At 41.2% G+C, this 21,196-nt stretch overlaps 3 protein-coding genes and 1 pseudogene across 3 annotated transcripts in view; 1 reads left to right on the forward strand and 3 right to left on the reverse strand.

The window, feature by feature from the left end:
* LOC127203988 (zinc finger protein 721-like) overlaps positions 1-21,196 on the reverse strand; it is a 1,570,727-nt gene that overhangs the window by 1,447,358 nt on the left and 102,173 nt on the right.
* LOC127203992 (zinc finger protein 431-like) overlaps positions 1-21,196 on the forward strand; it is a 436,824-nt pseudogene that overhangs the window by 333,249 nt on the left and 82,379 nt on the right.
* Positions 1-21,196, reverse strand: part of LOC127204012 (zinc finger protein 120-like) — a 428,901-nt gene that overhangs the window by 297,660 nt on the left and 110,045 nt on the right. The window lies entirely within an intron of this gene.
* On the reverse strand, positions 608-16,655 carry LOC127202965 (zinc finger protein 120-like). The gene is made up of 7 exons (XM_051161800.1): positions 16,509-16,655; positions 6,627-6,753; positions 6,391-6,451; positions 4,952-5,070; positions 4,133-4,867; positions 3,836-3,877; positions 608-732 (listed from the first exon to the last, which is right to left on the reverse strand). The coding sequence occupies exons 1-7, from the start codon at positions 16,653-16,655 to the stop codon at positions 608-610; spliced, it is 1,356 nt and encodes a 451-aa protein (XP_051017757.1).

Genomic DNA, 21,196 nt, shown 5'->3' on the forward strand with positions numbered 1-21,196 from the left:
AGTGTGAACACCAAGCATGGAACATCAAATAGCACATACATTTCCATATCAGTCAAGCTATGTTGTGATATATATATAGTTGATTGCTGATTATCCTACTTTATTACATGTGAACCAGAAAGATAAAAATGTTGCTTTGGATACACACATAAGGTATTTAATGTGTCTTATAGTCTCTTCTGCTAAGCATTTTCACATTACCACTATTAAAACGTGTTGACAACACAGTACACGTTGCGGATACATCTTCTAGCCTTTGACTTGTACTCAGGAGGCTAATGCATGAGAGTCAGGAGTTCAAATGCAGCTCGACTAATTAGTGACATCCAAGCAAGTCTGGGTAACAAACAGCATCTCAAGCAAATTTGTGAAAATATTACTAACAAAACCAGGGACAACCGTCTACCATCCTTTTTTATCTCCATGTTGACTTTAGCTTTTTGATTTATTGTAATTTATTCACACTACACCTCAATGGTTATCCTCTTGCTCTTATTTTCTCCTACCCACCCTCCCTTCCTCTGCTACCTTATTCCCCTCCCCTCGACCTCCAATGTGGTTGGGGGGCTCTCCTCCCCCCCGCCATGTGACCTCAGCCTACCCAGTCTCAGGTCTCAGCAGGATAGCCTGCATCCCCTTCACCTGTGTCCACAAGGATGTGCCACAAAGGGGTAGTTATCAACTCAGGGGCACCAAGGTTCCTGTTGGAGGCAGTACCTGCTCTCCTTCTTCCTGCAACATGGAGAATGAACCACCCATTGTCACATCTGAACAGAGGGTCTATGTTCTCTGCTTACCATGTCCTTTGCAGGTACATCAGGTTCTGCAGGACCCCTGGGTTCAGATACCTCTGGCTTGATGGTTTCCTTGTGGAGCTCCTGACCTCTCAGGCTCCTTACATCCCCCAACTCTTCCATGCAATTCTCAGCACTTTGCCCAGAGTCCAGCTGCAAGTCCCAGGGTCTGTCTTGATGTCCCGCTGTCTCTCAGAGGACATCTATGTTAGGACAATATCAGCTTATAAGTGAGTATATTCCAGGCATATCTTTCTGGGTAAGGGGTATCTCATTCAGGATAATCATTTCTAGTTCCATCTACTTGCCTGCAGATTTCAGGATTTCCTTACTTTTGATATATGAATGCTATTCCAGTCTACAAATGTACCAGTTTCTTTACCCATTCTTTGGTTGAGAGACATCTAGGTTGTTTCCAGATTCTGGCTATTGCAAATAAAACTGAAATGAACATAGCTGACCAAATATCCTTGTTGTAAGGTGGAGCCTCTTTCGGGTATATGGCCAGGAGCGGTAAAGCTCAGTCTCGAAGTAGCACTATTCTCAATTTCATAAGAAAGTGCCAGAATCATTTCCAAAGTGGTTGTACAAGTTTGCATTCCCACCAGCAATGGAGGAATGTTTTCCCCTTCCTCCACATCCTTGCCAGCATTTGTTCTGTCACTTGAGTTTTCCATCTTAGACATTCTGATAGGGGTAAGATGGAATCACCTACCACCCTTTCACAACCACACTCACTTGAAAAATATGATCACATACTGCCTGATATATAAATAAACAATGGACCACCAAGATACAGGGGATCATAGTCTTTACATTGAAGCAGAAAAACACCTATCACTGAGTGTGCAATACGAGATGAACAGAAGCCACACAGGGAATATAAGGCCGGCACACTGAACTTCACAGAATGGATCTGACACACATGCAGCAAATTTCAATACCTGCTGCAAAAGGTTCAAAACACAAACCACAACCACATTTGGTAATATCCACCAAGCTATGACGAAAAAAGAGATGAAGCAGAGTTGTTTTTTCTTGAAATGGAAAAAAATAATAATTTCTAAAGTCTTTATCAAATCACAGTTACTTGAATAGGGTTTTTCCTTTGTATGAGTTTTTTCCAATTTCTTCATGCCACAATTATATATAAAGGCTTTAAACTGTTTACAGGGTTAGAGACAAGTTAATGGCCAAGTAGTTAAGACGAGTTCATTCCCAGGACCGCAGACAGGTTTTTGACAACCACCGGCAATTCCTGCTGAAAGAAGACCCAGGGGTCTAATGTTGGGAACTAGCATCCGTGTGCACAGACACACAAAGACACACTGACATCACACAATGAAAACTAAAGCAAATTGTTGAAGAAATACACTCTTGCTCGTGAATGTTTTCCTTGTGTAGACCTTCATTCCTCTACCCCAAGTGTTGATGCATCTAAACGCTCACTTAAGAGTTTGTCTTCATCATGAGTTGTTTCGTGTTACAGAAAGCAAGCATATAGAGCTGACGGGAGAAGTCAGTCCTTCTCAGCTGTGGTATCATTTGGGAAGATTTAGGAAATATTGCTCTACTGGAGGAAACAAATCACTTGGGGTTGGCTTGAGAGTTTACATCCACACCCCATTTCTAGTTTCTACTCTCTGCTTCATGCTGCAAGTTGAGAATGTGCGCTCAGAGCTTCATGCTTTAGCTGCCACGTGTAACACCTGTTGTGAAGCCAATTTCAGTGACCTCACATCCCTCTAGAACCATAAGCGAAACTAAATGCTTTCATTTGTTGCCTGAGGCATTACATTTTATTACAACAGCAGAAAAGGCACTAAAACATATCCAAAAAGTTTTATACCTGTATGTTTAGACTGTGAAATATAAAAGTTACCTTCTTCTTTAAATTCATAGGGTTTTTGTTCACATGAGTTTGCAAGTTCAAACAAAATGAGGGCATCATAATGCTTGGATTCTTGACACATGTCAGATTTTCCACAGAATAAAGCATCTTGTGTAACTTAATGTAAGTTGTTGACTAAAGATCTTACCATATGCATTATAGTCATAAATTTCCTACATTTGAGTTTTTTCAGGTCCTAAAAGACTACCATGTTGTGCATAGGTTTTAACAGATTTACTACATACTACAAATTTTATTCTTGTATAATGGTACCATGAAGTGCAAAACTTTTCAACACTGACTACATTTATGGGGTTTCTCTGCAGTATGACTTCCTCTCATGATCCTGATGCTACATGCGACTCATGACCCTGATGCTGCATGCGACTCATGATCCTGATGCTACATGCAACTCATGATCCTGATGCTGCATGCAACTCATGATCCTGATGCTGCATGCAAAGGTTTAAACATGATGCTTATATTCTTAGGGCTTCTTCAAGTATGTATTTTTATTTATTCATAGATAACTGCGTTGTAAGAAAAGCTTTGTCACACTGATTATATTTATAGTGTTTTCTCCAGTATCTTCTATTTTATGCATTAAAGATGGTGATAGACAAATGGTGGGAACAAACAAAAGAAACTTGTCCTAAGCAGTGCCATTTTGTCTTCAGATTCCATTTAGTCATAGGGTGAAACTAACTTCAAGTTCCCAGACCCTAAAAGAGCTGGGGACTTCCCAATACCTGTTATTTATCATTTGTTCCACAACACATAATGACTATTCCTAACCACAAGAGCACAAATGGAATTGATGGGTTAGACAGTAAACCTAAATTCAGTATCAGTTGGCATAGATCAGCAACATAAGGAAAACCCATATCCCTAAATTCTGATTGATAGAAATATGCAGCTGTAACTTGACACAGATGTTTGTGGGTTTCAAGCTTAAAAGCTCTGGAACATTCTGGCTCCAGGGAATAGAGGTAAGGGTGTGTGTGCGTGTGTGTGTGTGTGTGTGTGTGTGTGTGTGTGTGTGTGTGTGTGTGTGCACGCGCGCGCATCATTTCAGCTGGGGAGTCTTTTCTGCTGCTCTGATCCTTAAGTAACAGCTTGAATGCTTGAGTAGTGTTGGATCTAAGCAGACCTTTTCCAAATTGAGTACATTCATAAAGTTTTTCTCCGGTATGTGTGCTCATCTTTCTTCAGAGATAATGGTGGTAGGCAATGGCTTTACCACATTAATTATATTTACAGAATTTCTTTTCAGTATGAATACAATCAGGATGCTGAAGATGAAAGAACTGTGCCATGGCATCATTGACCATATTAAATACATTCACCTGGTTTCCCTCCAGTAAATTCTTTCATGATGATAAAGCCTTCAGAGATGTACAAAATGCTTCAAAGTGTTAAATCTATTCACAGGGTCTCTCTCTAGTATGTGTTCTCTTATGTTTCTGGAGGTTATCTGGTTGTGCAAAGGCTTTACCACATTGATTACATTCATAGGGTTTCTCTTGAGTATGAGTTCTTTTATGCACACGAAGACTGCTGTTATACGCAAAGGATTTACCGCACTGATTACATTCATAGGGTTTCTCTCCAGTGTGTGTTCTTTTATGCACTTGGAGACTACTGTTACATGCAAAGGTTTTACCGCATTGATTACATTCATAGGGTTTCTCTCCAGTATGTGTTCTTTTATGGTTCTGGAGATCATTGTGTTGTGAAAAGGCTCTATGACATTGATTACACTCATAGGGTTTCTCCCCAGTATGTGTTCTTTTATGTACTCGGAGGCTACTGTCACATGCAAAGGCTTTACCACATTGATTACATTCATAGGGTTTCTCTCCAGTATGTGTTCTTTTATGGTTTTGGAGATGATTTGGTTGTGCAAAGGCTTTACCACATTGATCACATTCATAGGGTTTCTCCCCAGTATGTATTCTTTTATGTACTCGGAGATTACTGTAACATGCAAAGGCTTTACCACATTGATTACATTCATAGGGTTTTTGTCCAGTATGTGTTCTGTTATGTTCTCGGAGTCTACTGTTAGATGCAAAGGCTTTCTCGCAGTTATTACATTCATAGGGTTTCTCTCCAGTATGTGTTCTTTTATATAATTGAGGATTATTGTTTTGTGAAAAGGCTCTATCACATTGATTATACTTGTAGGGTTTCTCTCTAGTATTTATATTTTTATGTACTGGGAGATTACTGTGACGTGCAAGAGCTTCATCATAATGAATCCCCTCATGAGTTTTCTCTCCAGTATGAATTCTTTCATGCCTTCGAGGGTGACTGTTATATGCAAAGGCTTTACCACTTTGAGTATATTCAGAGCTTCTCTCTCCAGTATGACTTCTTTCATGCCTGTAAAAATAATAAGTGCATGTGAATTTTTATCACATTCATTACCCTGATGAATCTTTTTATGTCTATGAGTTAATTTGACAAATTGGTTTAAGTGTAAAGAGGATTCAGAACTTAAAGGTTTATCACTTTATTTGAATTCATGTTTTTCCCTTCATTTTGGATTGCTTTGAAGCATAGAAAATACTTGTGATAGGAAGAGCATTTACTATGTGGCTCACATTGATAGCAAACCACAATTGTGATATTGGTTGTAATATAGCATCCTAGAATAATAGCAAATCTACTGGAGGAACTCATAGCTTTAACACACCGATAGCATTCATGACTCTTCTATAGTGTGAGTCATACTACATTTGCAAAATGAACCAGGACAGGCAGAAGAATTTCTATGCTCCCAGCACTCATATGGATTTTTTACAGTGTGAGTTTCTGAATGTATTTCCAATGAAGTTTGAAAACTAATTAACTATAAACTCATATCACGTTTAGAAAATCTCCTCAAAGCGGGGGACTATTATATACTATCTAATTGTTCTGGGAAAGAGAGAGGTGCATGGCTTCCCTCAGCATCACTAAGCTCACATGCCTTGTATTCACTGTAACACACATCTAGTAAATGAAGAATAACAAATGAAAGGTTTGCACATTGCATTCACACAGTTTGGTTTTTTGTTACTCATAGACATGCGGTGTAGGAATTAAGACTTTTCCACAACAACATACTTGACTCTCATGAACTGCCACTTTCACTAAGCTCTACAAAAGTGTATGAGTAACGCCAGTTTTGCTATGCAATATTTGCTTACTCATGCAAAATTTGAGTGGTATGAGACTAATCAGATCAGCAGTTCGACAAAATAGCTGTAATGTGGCCATGATTCAAATGGTAGCATGTGTTATGTCACCCTTTCATTGTCTTGCTTCTTTTTTAAGAATCTATTTACTTTTAGTTGATGTACAAAGGGTTTGTCTCCGTGTATATCTATATGTAGGGGTCCTATCGTGAAGTTATAGTTGTGAGCTGCCAATGTTGTAGGTGTGAGGATTTGAACCTGGGTCCTTCGGAAGAGCAGTGAGTGCTCTTAACCACTAGCAGCCATCTCTCCCCATCTCTCCAGCCCTTCTTGTCTTCTTTCTCAGAGGAATGAGTTGCAAGCACACGTTAGCTTCCTGACATTGAACTGCATGACTGTGAGAATTCAATAATCATCAATATATTTAAAGTAATGCTTTTTAAAACGTTTTTCTTTAAAACTTTCAGGCCACATTAAAATTTCTTCAGAGGCATATTCATATCAGCTTACACATGAAAATTACCTTCCATGTCTGGTAGAATTTTGACAATATTCTTCAATATTATGGTTTTCCCAATTGCAGCCTAAAATATAGTATAAGAAAATGTTATTGGAATTGGGCAAAATTGAAGTTACTATCTTCAGTTCATCTTAGAGCCATGCCTTCCTTGTCCTCAGTTTCAATTACAGAAGAGCATCAATAACAAAGAAACAGTTGTCCCCTTGTTTTAAAATGTGAAAAAACTGTTAGCGTCTTACCTATAGCTATGAGGTTCCTGTAGGTCTCCAGCATCACATCTTTGTAGAGACTCTTCTGGGAAGGATCCAGCAAAGCCCACTCTTCTTGGGTGAAGTTCACATGCACATCATTGTAGGTCACTGTGTTCTAAAATATACCATACATGTATACAACAGAAATCATGATTCTGAAAACACTGTAAATGTATACTCCATTAACTATATATATGGTGCTTTACCGACTTACTTCCTGATATAGATTTCCAAAGTGCTTGAACAAATTTGAACTCCCACCAGCTGTGGAGGAGTGCTCCCCTTTCTTGACAAATCAGCCCAACATGGATGACCTCTTAGAGACTCCAGCAAGCAGGGAATCAGAATATATGCTGGGACTTGCTACTAGATCCCAGCTGGAGTGCTGAGAGTGGTATGGATGAATGGTGGGGTGAAAGGACCCAGAGGAGTCAGGAGCCCCACAAGGAAACCACCAATGCCACGCTCAGGACCAAGGGGCCACCCACAAACTGTTGCACCAACCAAGGACAATGAATGCATTAAACTTAGATCCCCTGTGCAGATGTAGTCAATGGAAAACCCAGGGGACCACCTCTAACATGAACTCTGGTGCCTGGATATGATCAGTTCACTTTTGGTAGGGTTTCCTCAGGCACACAGAGGAGGAAGTAGGCTAACTAGATGATACCTGATAGGGTGTGGTCATATAGTGGAGGAGGAGGTCCCCTTCTGTCAGAGGTCTAGGACAGGGGAATAGTGGGGAGGTGGGATCGAGGGTGGGGATGGGAAGAAAAAAGCAAGGGAGGGGATAACCATCTGGATGAAATCTGAACAAATTATAATGAATTTAAAAAATAAAAAAATAGGTCCACTATTTAAAAATACTCAGTTCCTCGGGGCTCAGGCAGAATATGAATGATTTGGAGCCAAATTATTACACAAATGACCTCTAGCTTAATTATTCGTGTATTCTATTTACTACTGATTTTCTATGACCTCAACTTCCTCTCCCTGCATTACTCTCAAAACTCTGATATCCCAGGTCCTTCAAGAAGAGCCAAATAATGGGAGCGGGAGAGCGGGCCCTACCCTGAGGACATGGGAGCGGGTGAGCCGTCCCTGCCCTGATGACACAGGAGCAGGAGAGCGGGCCTTACCCTGAGGACATGGGAGCAGATGAGCTGGCCCTGCCATGATGACACAGGAGTAGGAGAGCGGGCCTTACCCTGAGGACATGGGAGTAGGTGAGCCTGCCCTGCCCTGATGACACGGGAGCAGGAGAGGGGGCCCTGCCCTGAGGACATGGGAGCAGATGAGCTGGCCTTGCCATGATGACACGGGAGCAGGAGAGGGGGCCCTGCCCTGAGGCCAAGGGAGTAGGTGAGCCTGCCCTGCCCTGATGACACGGGAGCAGGAGAGGGGGCCCTGCCCTGAGGACACAGAAGCAGGAGAGCTGGCCCTGCCATGATGATATGGGAGCGATACAGCGGGCCCTGCCCTGAGGACAAGAGAGTGGCTCTGATCCAGGGCTTTGAGTGAACCTCACCCCAACGTCTACCCCATGTGTGACCTCCTAGAATACATGAAGGGGCTAGGTCTGCAGATTCAAAGATTAAGAATCTCCAAGACACACAGCAACAATGAGATATCTGACAGCAGCCCCACTGAGGATCCGGTAATGATAGTGTAGGCCTCCAACCAGACCCATGACTCTTAGCAATGAACATTTGAAAGTAAACATAGGTGGACAAAAGGCTATACTGTGGGATACACTACAGCTTCTGTGACAAGATTTTTCATTTGTCTGTTTGTTTTATTTCACTGGGGGAGAGGAGAGGGATTTTGATGCATGACACGTGTAAATCATAGATATTTCAATAAAAGTTTTTTTTAAAAAAAGAATAGCCAAATAAGCTCTTGGTACGGCTTTGTATGATTTTTGTCATCTAAAATCCTGATGTTTTCCACATTCCTTCAAAAGAGAACATTCCTAGGTTCTGTCTGCCATCGATATTACTTTTTCTGTACCATTTTTTGTTCTAACTTGGTACACCGATGCTTTAATTAAATCCTCAAATCAGAAGTAGCTCAGGTCATGAGTGGGTTCACTTGTTTGGCACTGTCAGACCACAGTCCGTCATTTGAGAGCTTAAGATAAAAACCTCAAACTTCAAGAAAATTAAGGCAAAAGCCAATGGGCAAACACTGTCTCCTGGGTTTCTCTTAGTCACTGCCTCATACTCAGGTAACCCTCTTTTCTAGCACCAGACCACTTGCTTAGAGATATTGCCACCCTCAAAAAAAGGGGGGGGGGCTCCACATCAGTCAGCAATCAACACAATCTCTCAAATATAGCAACCAGCCATTCTGATGAGGGCAGCCCCTTAGGCTCTGAAATGTTGACAATGGAAACTCATTAGGACATGGAGGCAATAATATAGGAAAATTGCTTAAAAACCCCAATAGCAGTGGGTTAGCCCTATCAATTACTTAAGTAGCAACACCCCCTGCAAATACTAATGATTGCAACAACTGGTAAACAAAGCCTTGCCAAGGAATGAGGAGCCAAATCTTTAGGACCAAGAAGAGAAAACTAAAGCCGTTTCTTCACAGAAGGTCCACAAACCAATAAAACTCAAGAAACTCCCAACATGAAAAGCCATTATTCAAAAGACAAATATATATGAAAGACTACCAGTTTCCAGAGAAACACCAAGATAATTTGATTATTCTTAGTAAAATCACACAACATAGATGGCACTACAAATAAAAGGAAACAGAAAGACAGACCTACAAGTCCTTTAAACAAGAACTTCAAGATTATAATAAAAATTAAAATAAAAGAAATCACAGGTCAGCACTTACCTGTGAATGCTGTTTCTCTCCTAGAAAACAGAGCGATTACCTTGCAGCATTCTGACATTTCAACATTAGAGAAAATAGTTTTGACTACAGAAAGTATCTCATTCTCTTATGATAAAGGATGTCCATTAGTGTCACTTTGGATAACATTATGTTTGCTATGATTGATGACTGGATATAATTCTGCACCAGAGTGAAGAAAGAAAAACATGTAAAACCAAATGCAAGATACCATTTTTTCGGGAGGCAGAGGCAGGCGGATCGCTGTGAGTTTGAGGCCAGCCTGGTCTACAAAGTGAGTCCAGGATGGCCAAGGCTACACAGAGAAACCCTGTCTCGAAAAACCAAAAAAAAAAAAAAAAAAAAGATACCATTTTTTAAAGAAATGTGTATGATTTGTATTAAACATCTAAAGTAGGTTCCTTAGCTCTATTTGCTTTATAAGCCATGAGCACTTTTCAAAACATGTTTGTCTCCACTTTTATGTGCATATTTGTATGTGTGAGAGAGAATGTCCTCCAAGCGTGTACAGGTAACACCCCAAAGAAGATGGTGTCATATCCCCTGCATTTGGAGTAGTAGATGCTTAAGAGCCTCCAGACATGGGTGTTGATGTCTGAACTTAGATCATCCCCCAAAATAGTAGTTTACGAATGACCTGCCCAACCCATATACTGCTCTTTATCCAATAAATGCAAGGTCTTTCACAGATTAACAACAAAACCTAAATAAACAAGTACCTAAACCTATAATCATTCCATCCTTCATCTCTAGACAGCAGCAAAGGAACGTAATAACAGCTAGGGAAATATGTTACCGACAGCACCAAGCAGTCTTACCACAGTAGGTCCTGATGATTCCAACATGGCTGAAGCATATGAAAAAGACATTAAAACCAACCATATGAAGATGATAAAGGTTGTTAATGAGAAAATAAATATAAACCCCTTAAGGAAATTCAGGAAAACACAAACAATTGTTGAAAATCCACAAACTTCTCAAAGAAAGACAGGATAAAAAACCAAATTGGAGGAAACCAATAAGTACCATAAATAGAGCCAAGAAAAGACAAACAGTTGTAGGAAACAAATAAAACTGTTCAGGCACTGAAAAATAGGAACAGAAGCAATAAAATAAACTCAAATCGGGGAGTCCTGGAAATGAAAGATTTACGCCAACAAAAAGAAACTTCAGAGGCAAGTCTCACCAAAGATTAGAAATGGAAGCGGGGAAATAAAAGAAATAGACACAGCAGTAAAAAAAAAAAAAAATGCTAAGCCTAAAAATTTCCTGGAATACATCCTGGAATTCTGTGATATTATGAGAAAACCCAAACTCTAAAAATTAGCGATAGAGGAGAGAGAGGAATATCTGCTCAAAGGTCTAGAAAATATTTTCAACAAAACAATTGGAGAAAAATTTCCTAAACTAAAGAAGGGAATGCCTATCAAGGTATAAGAAGCACACAAAATATTAGGATAACGCATGACTTCTCAGTGCAGAAAAGACAGAAAGGCTTGGACACATGTGCTGCAGATGCTATGAAACCACAGATGCAAGCCTAGATTACTATACCTAGAAAATGTTCAATAATCAAACATGAAGAAATATGATATTCTATGATAATGGCAAATTTAAACAATATTTATCTACAAATACAGGTTCAAAGAAGGTATTAGAAGAAAGACACCAACCCAGAAGGTCAACTGCACACAAAAACCTACAGAAAATAAATAATATCATACCATTACCGAAAACAAAAGAAAAGAAGGGATGCATACACTCATATGCACACAAAAGCATGCATACACAAACACATGCACGCAAACGTCACACACACAAACACACACACACTCATGGATACACACACATATACACACAAAGCTACCACAACCCCCACTACCAAATAACAGAAATTAACAAACATTGTTCAAAAAAAAAAAAAACATTGTTAATGGATATCTCTCAATATTAATGGCCTTGATTCTCTAATAAAAAGACAGAGGAAAAAAGATTGGATGCAAACACAGGATCCATCCTTCTACTGCATACAGGAAATATAGTCATCACTGGGGAAAGTCATTACCTAAGGTAAAATGTTGCAAAAAGTTTTTCAAGCACATAGACCTGAGAAGAAAGCTGGTGTAGACATTCTAATATCCAACAAAATAGATTTCAATCAAAAAATTAATCAAAGAATTAATATTCATATATATTCATCAAAAAAAATACAAGAAGAAAACCTTTCAATGCCAACATCTATGTCTCAAATATAAGAGCACCCACAGTTGTAAGAGAAATTCTCCTGCAGCTTAAATCACACATTAACCCTCCTGAACTGATAGTGGGAGAGGTCAACATCTCACTTTCACCAATACAGGTCCTCTAAACAGATGAACGCTGGAGCTGACTGACGTTATAAGCCAAATGAACATAACTGAGGCCTAATATGGAAAAAAGAAATAAGACCTCAAGGAACTAGATTTTCCAAAAACAAACAATAAAAAATGAAGTACAGATCAAAAGAAGTCTAAGCAGAGGAATCTCAAATGGACAGCTCGTGCTGGCAGTGATGTGGGTCAAGGGAAACACTCCTCTATTTGTAGGAATTCAAACTAATACAGCCATGGTGGAAATGAGTATCACTGTTTCTCAGAAAAATGAGAATCCATCTACCTCAAGATCCAGCTTCTGGGCATTTATCCAAAAGGTATTCCATCCTACTACAAGGACACTGGCTCAACTAGGTTCATAATAGCTTTTTTCATACTAGACAGAAACTGGAAACAACTTAGATGTGCCTGAACTGAAAAGTGAGTTTTAAACAATGGTAAATTTACACAACAGACTACCACTCAGCTGTTTAAAAAAATGACATCATAAAATATCTAGGCAAATGAATGCGACTAGAAAAAAAAAAAAAACCACTCTCAGTTAGGTAACCTGGATCCAGAATGACAGGTACAGTATATATACATTGATTAAAAGTGAAATTAGGCCAGGCGTGGTGGCTCACGCCTTTAATCCCAGCACTCAGGAGGCAGAGGCAGGCAGATCACTGTGAGTTCAAGGCCAGCCTGGTCTACAAAGTGAGCCAAGGCTACACAGAGAAACCCTGTCTCGAAAAACAAAACAAAACAAAAACAGAAACAAATAAAAGTGATATTAGTTATTAGGTAAATCATATTAAGCAATCAAACTACACTCTGCAGATTCAAAGAGGTTAGATAGAAGAGGATAATATTGGGGGAATATGGCTCCCCTGGAAAGGGGAAATAAAAAAAGATCCTGAGGGTAGACTGGGGTGAACGAGAACAGGAGTAGGAGGGATCTGTTGAGAGATAAAGGGAAAAAGACGGAATTAGGGGGCCCTTGGGGCTCAGTGTAGAAGCCTAGAGTTCTGGAATCTCTGGGGGTGTCCTCGATAAGGACTCCCAGTGATGCAGGAAATGGAGTCTGAACTAGCCATCCTTTGTAGCAAGGCAGAGCCTCAGTGCTGGGAATTGAGTTCTTGGCCAAAGAGCTCGCTTGGAAATCCCTACACATCCTGTGCTGATGCTGGGCCAGACTTTCACTCTCTGAAAACAGAAAGCGGGACTGAGGTCCAACTTCATGCAGCTCAGTCAATGTAGTGGTCAAGCAAGTGCAGGCTTGGAGCCGTCACCCCTAGGCTCTAGTCTCTTTGTGGAGAGAAAGCACTCTACAGGCTATGGGAAGAGAAACATGGACACCAACTTAGCTATAAAACACTCCACATACCACCTGTCCTGCCTGCAAGATGTGCTGGGGCCTGCTGGCCGTGAGCTTGTTTAAGCGCTCAACCAATGTTTTGTTTAACTTGAAGCCCCAGACATGAGAGTGAACACATTATCTTACACTGCCTGGATCTCCAGGAACCTCACAGAGACTTAAATAGCAAGCATGGGGCCAGCATGGCTCTCCACTGGGTTCTCTGCTTCTAAGTTATGGGCGTTAGCTCGGTACTTTACAAAACTCACATTGGGGGTAGGTGTAGCTCTGACTCCATTTTCTGACCTTGAGACTCTTTTCTTGATGCTGAGTTGCCTCTTAGCACCCCAATATGGGTGGTTTTCTATTCTCTTTTTGCATCCTTTTTTGTCCTGTTTGGTTGTCCTCTCTCCGAGGTCTGCTTCTTCCTGAAGAGGAAGGGGAGTAGATCTTAAGGAGAGGACAATAAAACAGGTGGGAGGTAGCTGAGAGTGGAGGGAGGGGAAATAGTCGACAGGAATATCCTGTATGAGAAAACAATCTATTCTCAATTAAAAATTAATTTAATATTGCTTCTCGTCAATATAACAAACTTTAGATACAAAAGACTTGGTACTTGATTTTCCTTCTCCACATAAAAGCCAAAAAAACATGAGAAAATCCACTTGAAAATTGCTTTAGCCAAATTCTGCGCTTTTTCTCCCTCATTTTCTATTGCAACTTGCAGAGTACACAAGGTGGATGAATCTCTCACACCCATCTGACAAATAAGAGTGCACAAAATATTAAAATCAGATGGGAGAAAGAAGTGGACTGAAACTGTTTCAGCTGTCACTATAAGCTGTTTCAAGACCAATACAGCGCTGACTGTGAGAGTCCTTATGAGTGCAGAATCTTTCAGTCATTTTTGTTATCTTCATTGTTTAGGACAATGTCCTCCTGAGGCACCCAGCTTGTTCTCGACAAATGACCACTGAGGTTATTTTTATATCCAGAACACCGTGGATATAAACGCAAACACGAGCATTCCGATACTTCGCAGTACTAATTTTTACTGTATGGAAAATGTACCGAGAAGATTGCTGGAATCCAAGGCAACACTGTCACTTTATGAGAACTCTGTGTCGTGGCATTGCTTGGAGATGGGTATTCTGCCCAATGTAAGTATGTACAGTATCGCACCAGCTATCACAATACAACATGGTTGGTCCAATTTTAGTTGATATCTGTGGAAAATCTTACTCGATGGCTATCAGATTTTATTTTACATTTTAATATACAATCTCATGTCACATTCAGATTCACTGTTCAATTCTGAAGAATGTTCTGTGGTAACTTTTTCCTTTCTCCATTAAGCCATACTTAGAGGAATGCCATTCCTGTCACTATAACAATGTATTCTGTGTCACTAAACTCTATCCTGATGTTCTCTTGCCTATGGCTTTGAACATTACTTCACGTCAGTTTTAGAATCACACACTTAACTGTAGTTTGCTAAATGAATGATTATGTAGAATAATATCTTTTACCATTTTATACAATGCTAAAGAACACCATTAAATGATGTATTGCCAAAGAAAAGTAAATATGCTGACTTTTAATTTGTAGCTGATTCCAAAGCTATATGCCATGCAAAACAAAACAAAAAACAAAAACAAAACAAAACCTCGGTATAGTCAGTAAGATTATGAAGAAATAGTACTACCACAAAGTTACAACAGTCAAAAGATATATAATAATTTTGAAAGAATGAGTGAATGCAGAGAAAAGGCCAAGAATTTGCACCCCAACATATATTCAAGTTTTCATCAAAATACCTAAGTAACCTCAGCCAGGAAAAATTATAACTTGACCAACGTGACCTATGATTGTATTTGTATAGATTCAACAAACACAGACTTCATAACTCCCCATGAAATAACTCAGATTGAACCTCAGGTCACTACTGATCTCTCTTCCAAACAAAGAGGCACCATGCTCTAGAGCTCTCTCTATAAATGGAGGAGATCAGAAAGGTGGGCTGTGGTTTGGTAGCCCGTCATGCCTCCTATGAACTCAGGCAAGCGCAGCCCTGCTGAAGGCCCCCACACAAAACAATACTGATGAATAACTTAGTGTCTGCACCTGTCACATGGACTAGCTCACAAGATCTGCAGTCTGCCCCACGCACGGCAGCACGCACACCTGAGAAACCGCTGCTGCTCAGAAACTCCTTTTGTAACCTGGGACTGAATTTGCTATTTTTTTTCCAAACTATCTTCTGACTGCACATGAGAAGGAATGCCTGTGGTATCTAATGGACAATGATCCCATAAGAAACACAGCTTCCAAATGCTGCGCTTCAGAGCCTCTCATTGCTCAGGGAATCCACACTTAGCGAGGCTCAAACCTGCAAGAGCCTCTGGCCACGTCAACACATGTACCAAGACACCCAGGCTGGATGATGCTCCATCCCAGTCCCTGCAGACTGGATTCTGATGGCTTAGCCATCCTGCTCTTCCTAGTGTCTGCCACGCTCACCATGAAATGACATAGCTTGTGGACAATCCTGGTGAGCAACCATGTGTATTTTAATCCCCAACACCTCTGGTTAAGATGCTAACCTATCTGTGGGGTGTTTTGGAGGCAACCGTCCATCATCGAAATTATACTTGGCGTGATTTAGTCTCTCCGTCATATCATCAGGTCTCCTCTTTTACACCACAGCTTAATCGTGGAGTGCTACTCAACACACGAGAAGCCGTTTACAACCTCCACAAATTACATTCAAATGGATCTTACTTACAACGAAATGTCAAATGCTAAGGCCAAAACTTGCAGAAGATACTAGGAAAACTAAGGCTTTCCAAGTTTGGCATCCAGCCAAGGATGTTTCTACACGCAAGGCCCTGCTCCAAGTGCTCTGCATAGATGCAAGGCCATAGCTAAGTTATTTGGATGCCACTCCTTGGTCGATGGAGAGGGTAGGAGCACAAGGGACCTCACACGTGGCTGCATTTGGTTGCCGGTTCTGATCCAGCCCCAAGAAAGACCCATTACACAAGCTCCCGCGGTTCAGCAGGCTGCTCCTCACCGTTGTGGGTTGTGACCCTGCACTCACCATGACTGAAGCTTCCTCAGCTCTCCTCACAGCACCCAGGAACACATCACACAGAACAATTCAAGTCTGCTCAGCTACGGAGCAGAAAGAAACTGCACCATGGCACCCGGAAGAACCCTCCCCCTCTCTCTTCTGAATGGCAGGTTTGCTTGGAGGCCCTGATTGGCCAGTGAGTCTTGAGTGACAGGAGCAAATACCTTAGGGGTAGAGTGTGCTGAAGGAAATACAGCACAGTGTCTCCTGCCCCAGGCTTCCATTCCAGGGCCAGACCTTTCCCAGATCTGCAGAGAGCTGTGTTTGTCCTCCAAGAACCTCCCGTCTGTCTTCAAGCACTCAGGAGGCATTTCGCATTTTCCTTCCGGAATCCATATGGATAATTTGTAAAGGCCGTTATTCAACTTACAGGGGAGTTATCAATCTGTCCCCACCACAAAGAAGGCTGGCCAGAGTACCATCATTTAAAAAGAGATTTTTTTCAGAAAGAAGATTTTTGTTTTGAGGCTTTCTGCTATAGTCAGGTAATCGGCCTCTACTTTTTACCTGGTAGATATGAAACAACCCTGGAACAAAAGCAGGAAACAGATAACAAACACTGTGGAACACTGCCTGTTATTGTGCTCATCTTCCTCAGTGAGAGAGTCAAAACAAAACAAAACGCCCTCCTGTCTTAACAAAGGTTCTCTAGATGAACACAACTGAAAGCCTGAATCTCTCTCTTTATATAGAAAGTGGATTTATGTCACAGGCCATGGTCTAGCTAGTCCAGTAACAGCTGACTACCAATGGAAAGTTGAAGCATTCCATGCGACTGAAACGCTCAGCTGATATTCAGGATTAATCAGAATTCTAAAATGTAGGCCCCAGTGCCAGAAAAGAAAAGAAAAGGAAAAAAAAAAAAAAAAAAAAAGGAAGAACTTGCTACCCAGAGATAAAGCAGCAAGCAGGCAAAAAGAAGGAATTTCAATGTCCTTTATTATGTAGGTTGCCACCAGAAGCTGGTCTAGATTAAAGATGGATTGTTTCACCTCAAAAGATCCAGATTAATGAAAGATTTTACCACGTCAAAAGCTATAATTAGGAAAATTCTCCCACAATACCCAAGTCTTTGTGTTTAATTAGTACCAGATGCAGTTAAGTTGACTATCAAGAACAGCCATCAATAGCCAAGCGAGAAGAGCTGAGAAAGAGATGTTTCTCCTGGAAGGCATGGAGAGCATGGGAGTCAGTTCCAAAGCAAATGCATTTTTTTTTTTCAGCAAAGGAAGTGTTGAGACTTTACTTAGGGAGTCTGGATAAGATCACTGATAGGTTTGCATACTCCTAAGAATGCAAGTTTGAGTCCTAATCTGAATGTGCTCATGTAAGGCCCTCTCTCTCAGCCAGCCTGGGAACGTGACCCAGGCAAGCTTGGGAAGATGACCCAGAAAGAATTGAAGGCCAGCTCAGCTTCAGTTTCTGAGATCAAAGTGACCAACCGAGATAAACAATTTCAACTAAGGTAAACAATTTTCAGAAAAGTACCATCTGGAAATTCTGGAAACTCCCCAACACCCCTCCCTGCCAAGAATAGCCCCCAAGACCAACAACCCCGACAATAGCCAATAACATTTAGACAAGCACCCCTAGCGACCACCAGGGCCAATCCTAACAAAGGGCACACAGCCCCTCCTAACCTTTGCGGTTTTAGCCTTTAAAAAGTCTGTAACAGTGACTCGGGGTGCGCCTCCCTCCCTCCCGAGTGAGTGCTGAGGCCCTCTGATACGCATCAGCAATAAACCTTGTGCTTTTGCATCAAACTGTGGTCCTCGAGTGGTCTCTCCCGATGACCCCCTACTACCCGAGTGCACTCTAGGGTCCAACACTCACAGTGTAAAACTAGAGATATTTTACATCCTGCGTAGCTCTACGTCATGCAGAAATATTTGTAAAATACAAAAAATGTTGAGCCAAAATGTTCCTAGAATGTTCACCTTCCACCATGAGGTCTTAGTTGTAAATGAAATAAAGATACCGTGAAAGTAGATTGCTCAGGAGCCAACGCTACCTGTTACTCATAATGTGTGATTTAACAGATAGGTGTGTCGATGCCACAATTCTCGCATATACAAGGGACAGAGAATACAAATTTCATAAACATCAAAGGAAAAGGAACCTATCATAAGTGTGGACACTGTTCATAGAGGAACAGTTTGGCTGAGCTATTTGAACCTCAGAATAAGGCTTTATTTTACCTCTGAACAGGCTGGTCCAGAGGAAGGCCCCTGCTGCTGCTCCCGGGCAGGACCAGGAGTTCCTGTTAATGATCTCTGGCTGCCATCTGCCTCAGGGCAAATATACCTATTTGTTTGTTTCCCTGTATGTGTCTGTGTGCAGTGAGAGCAGAAGCCGGATGTAGGGAAGAGACCAGGAGATGCCTGGGAGTGGGATCACAACAAACCTTAGCTACCATGTGGTTTCTGAAGATGGAGTCCTGGCCCTCCGTAACAGCACCCATTGCCCCTAAGTGCATAACTATCTCTCTAGTGCCTTTTTCATTTCAAGTTTATCTCTTTTGTACCTTTAATCATAATATTTTACATCACTCTCCGCCTTCCTTTCCTCTCTCCATCTTTTCCCAAGTTCTTTTCAGCCAGTTTCTTTCTTGTTAAGTATGTGTAAGTATGCTCAAATATATGAATACCACTTGGTGAGTCGATTTTGCTTAGAGTGTGGATATAGTTTCAGGAATGACCGCATCGCACTGGAGAATCGTGATTCCTGGCGTGTTTTTTTGAGGAACAGCGCTCCTTGTCCTCACGGGTGCCTGTGGTTTGTTAATAGGGGAGTGTGTGGTGTTCAGAGGGCAGGGTTGCTGTGTTGGTTAGTGCTAAATTCAGAACTGGATATACTCAAAACTGAGTCTTTGGTCTTTATTTATTTATTTATTTATTTTTGGTTTTTCGAGACAGGGTTTCTCTGTGTAGCCTTGGCCATCCTGGACTCACTTTGTAGACCAGGCTGGCCTCAAACTCACAGCGATCCACCTGCCTCTGCCTCCGGAGTGCTGGGATTAAGGGCGTGCGCCACCACGCCCGGCTCATTTAACTCTTTTCTTTCTTGGCTTTATTTAAGACATTTATTGGTTTCCTCTAATTTTTGACTTTGTTTTCCTGGATTTCTTTAAGAGATTTTTTTTTTCCATTTCCTCTTTCAAGACCTCTATCATCTGCATATAGTTTATCCTAAGGTCTTTTTCTTGTGCTTCCAGCTGTTTTGGACTATTCAGGGCCGGCTATGGTAGGACCTACTGTTGGTGACCTATTTCTCTGAAAGTTATTGATTATGTACCTATGCTGGTGTCTAGGTAACTATCTGAGTTTGGGGTGATAATAGGTCTGGGTCTTGATTTTTGGGTTTGTATTGTTTGGGTGGGAATTTTGTTCCTTGCTTTTTGTTTGCTCTCTAGATTTTTCAGATAGTGTATTGTCTGAGTATTGCCTCTTTAACTAACATTTTTTGTGGATATATTCAAAGGGGAGTGCTTGATGGCATTGGTGGGGCAAAGGAGGCCCAGGATAGTGATTCTTAGCAATCCACAGGAGGTATTGACAGAGGTGAGGTGAAGTTGCCTCTGATGTCCTAGCCCAGAGCTAGAGGCAATTGTGAAAGGTATGTTCCAGGGTAACAGTGTGGTCTGTCTATGGACAGCCTACCCGGTCTTCTGGCAGGCATGGCATATAGTTGCACAGGGGGTGCTGCCTGATTCTGGGCTGGAAGACAGAGATGATGTAGGAAAGGAGAGGCAGTTTGGGATGGTCTGTGGTATCTATACAAGTCATGGAAAGTGGGAGAGGAAGCTTTCTCTGGTATTTGTTCCAGTGCTAAGGGCAACTATGAGAATTTGGGTCTGGGGGTAAGAGATAGCATTGTGTGTGTGTGTGTGTGTGTGTGTGTGTGTGTGTGTGTGTGTGTGTGTGAATTGACATTTCTTATACAAATCTATATCTTTATTCAAGGGGCTTAGAAATGACAGAGATGAACCTCATCATTCAGTTTCCTTCTAAGATGACTTGATGATTATATTAGAACTTCTGTGACAGGAAATAAGTGGAGGAAGCACCAAAATTATATGACTATATTGTCAATGAAGAATGCATTTACACTGCTGATAGCATCGTGATTTCTGTTGTACATGTGTATGGGATATTTTAGGATGCAGTGACCTACGATGATGTGCATGTGAGCTTCACTCGGGAAGAGTGGGCTTTGTTGGATCCTTCCCAGAAGAGACTCTACAGAGATGTGATGCTGGAGACCTACAGGAACCTCACTAATATAGGGAAGACAGTAAATTTCCTTTTCCTTTTTAAAATAAGGGGACAACTGTTTCTTTGTTATTAGTGCTCATCTGTTATTTCAACTGAGAATTGAAGGAGAATGATGTTAATAAGTCAGGCATGCCGGGCGTGGTGGCGCACGCCTTTAATCCCAGCACTCGGGAGGCAGAGGCAGGCGGATAGCTGTGAGTTCGAGGCCAGCCTGGTCTACAAAGTGAGTCGAGGATGGCCAAGGCTACACAGAGAAACCCTGTCTCGAAACCCGCCCCCCCCAAAAAAATAAGTCAGGCATAGTTCTAAGGTTCACTGAAGAGAGTAACTTAAGTTTTGCCTAATTTCCAATGATATGTCATACATTTTCTAGTACTATTTTTTAGGCTACATTTGGGAAGACCACAATATTGGAGAATGTTTTCAAAGTTCTAGAAGACATGGAAGGTAATTGGCACGTGCATGGCCATGACTCTGAAAAAATTTTAATGTGTCCTGGAAGTTTTAAAGAAAAACAACAGTGTTAAAACAACAACAGCAACACTGTTTTAAGTATATCAATGATTTAAAAATTCTTA

Source organism: Acomys russatus, chromosome 19, assembly GCF_903995435.1.
Source record: "Acomys russatus chromosome 19, mAcoRus1.1, whole genome shotgun sequence".
Taxonomy (NCBI): Eukaryota; Metazoa; Chordata; class Mammalia; order Rodentia; family Muridae; genus Acomys; species Acomys russatus.

Coding starts and splice junctions, on each gene's coding strand:
- LOC127202965 (XM_051161800.1), bottom strand. CDS start 16,655: ATGCCTCCTGAGTGCTTGAAGACAGACGGGAGGTTCTTGGAGGACAAA. Junction 6,452..6,626: donor CAGGAACCTCATAGCTATAG/GTAAGACGCTAA, acceptor ACTATATTTTAG/GCTGCAATTGGGAAAACCAT. Junction 3,878..4,132: donor CCAGAAACATAAGAGAACAC/ATACTAGAGAGA, acceptor AGATGAGCACAC/ATACCGGAGAAAAACTTTAT.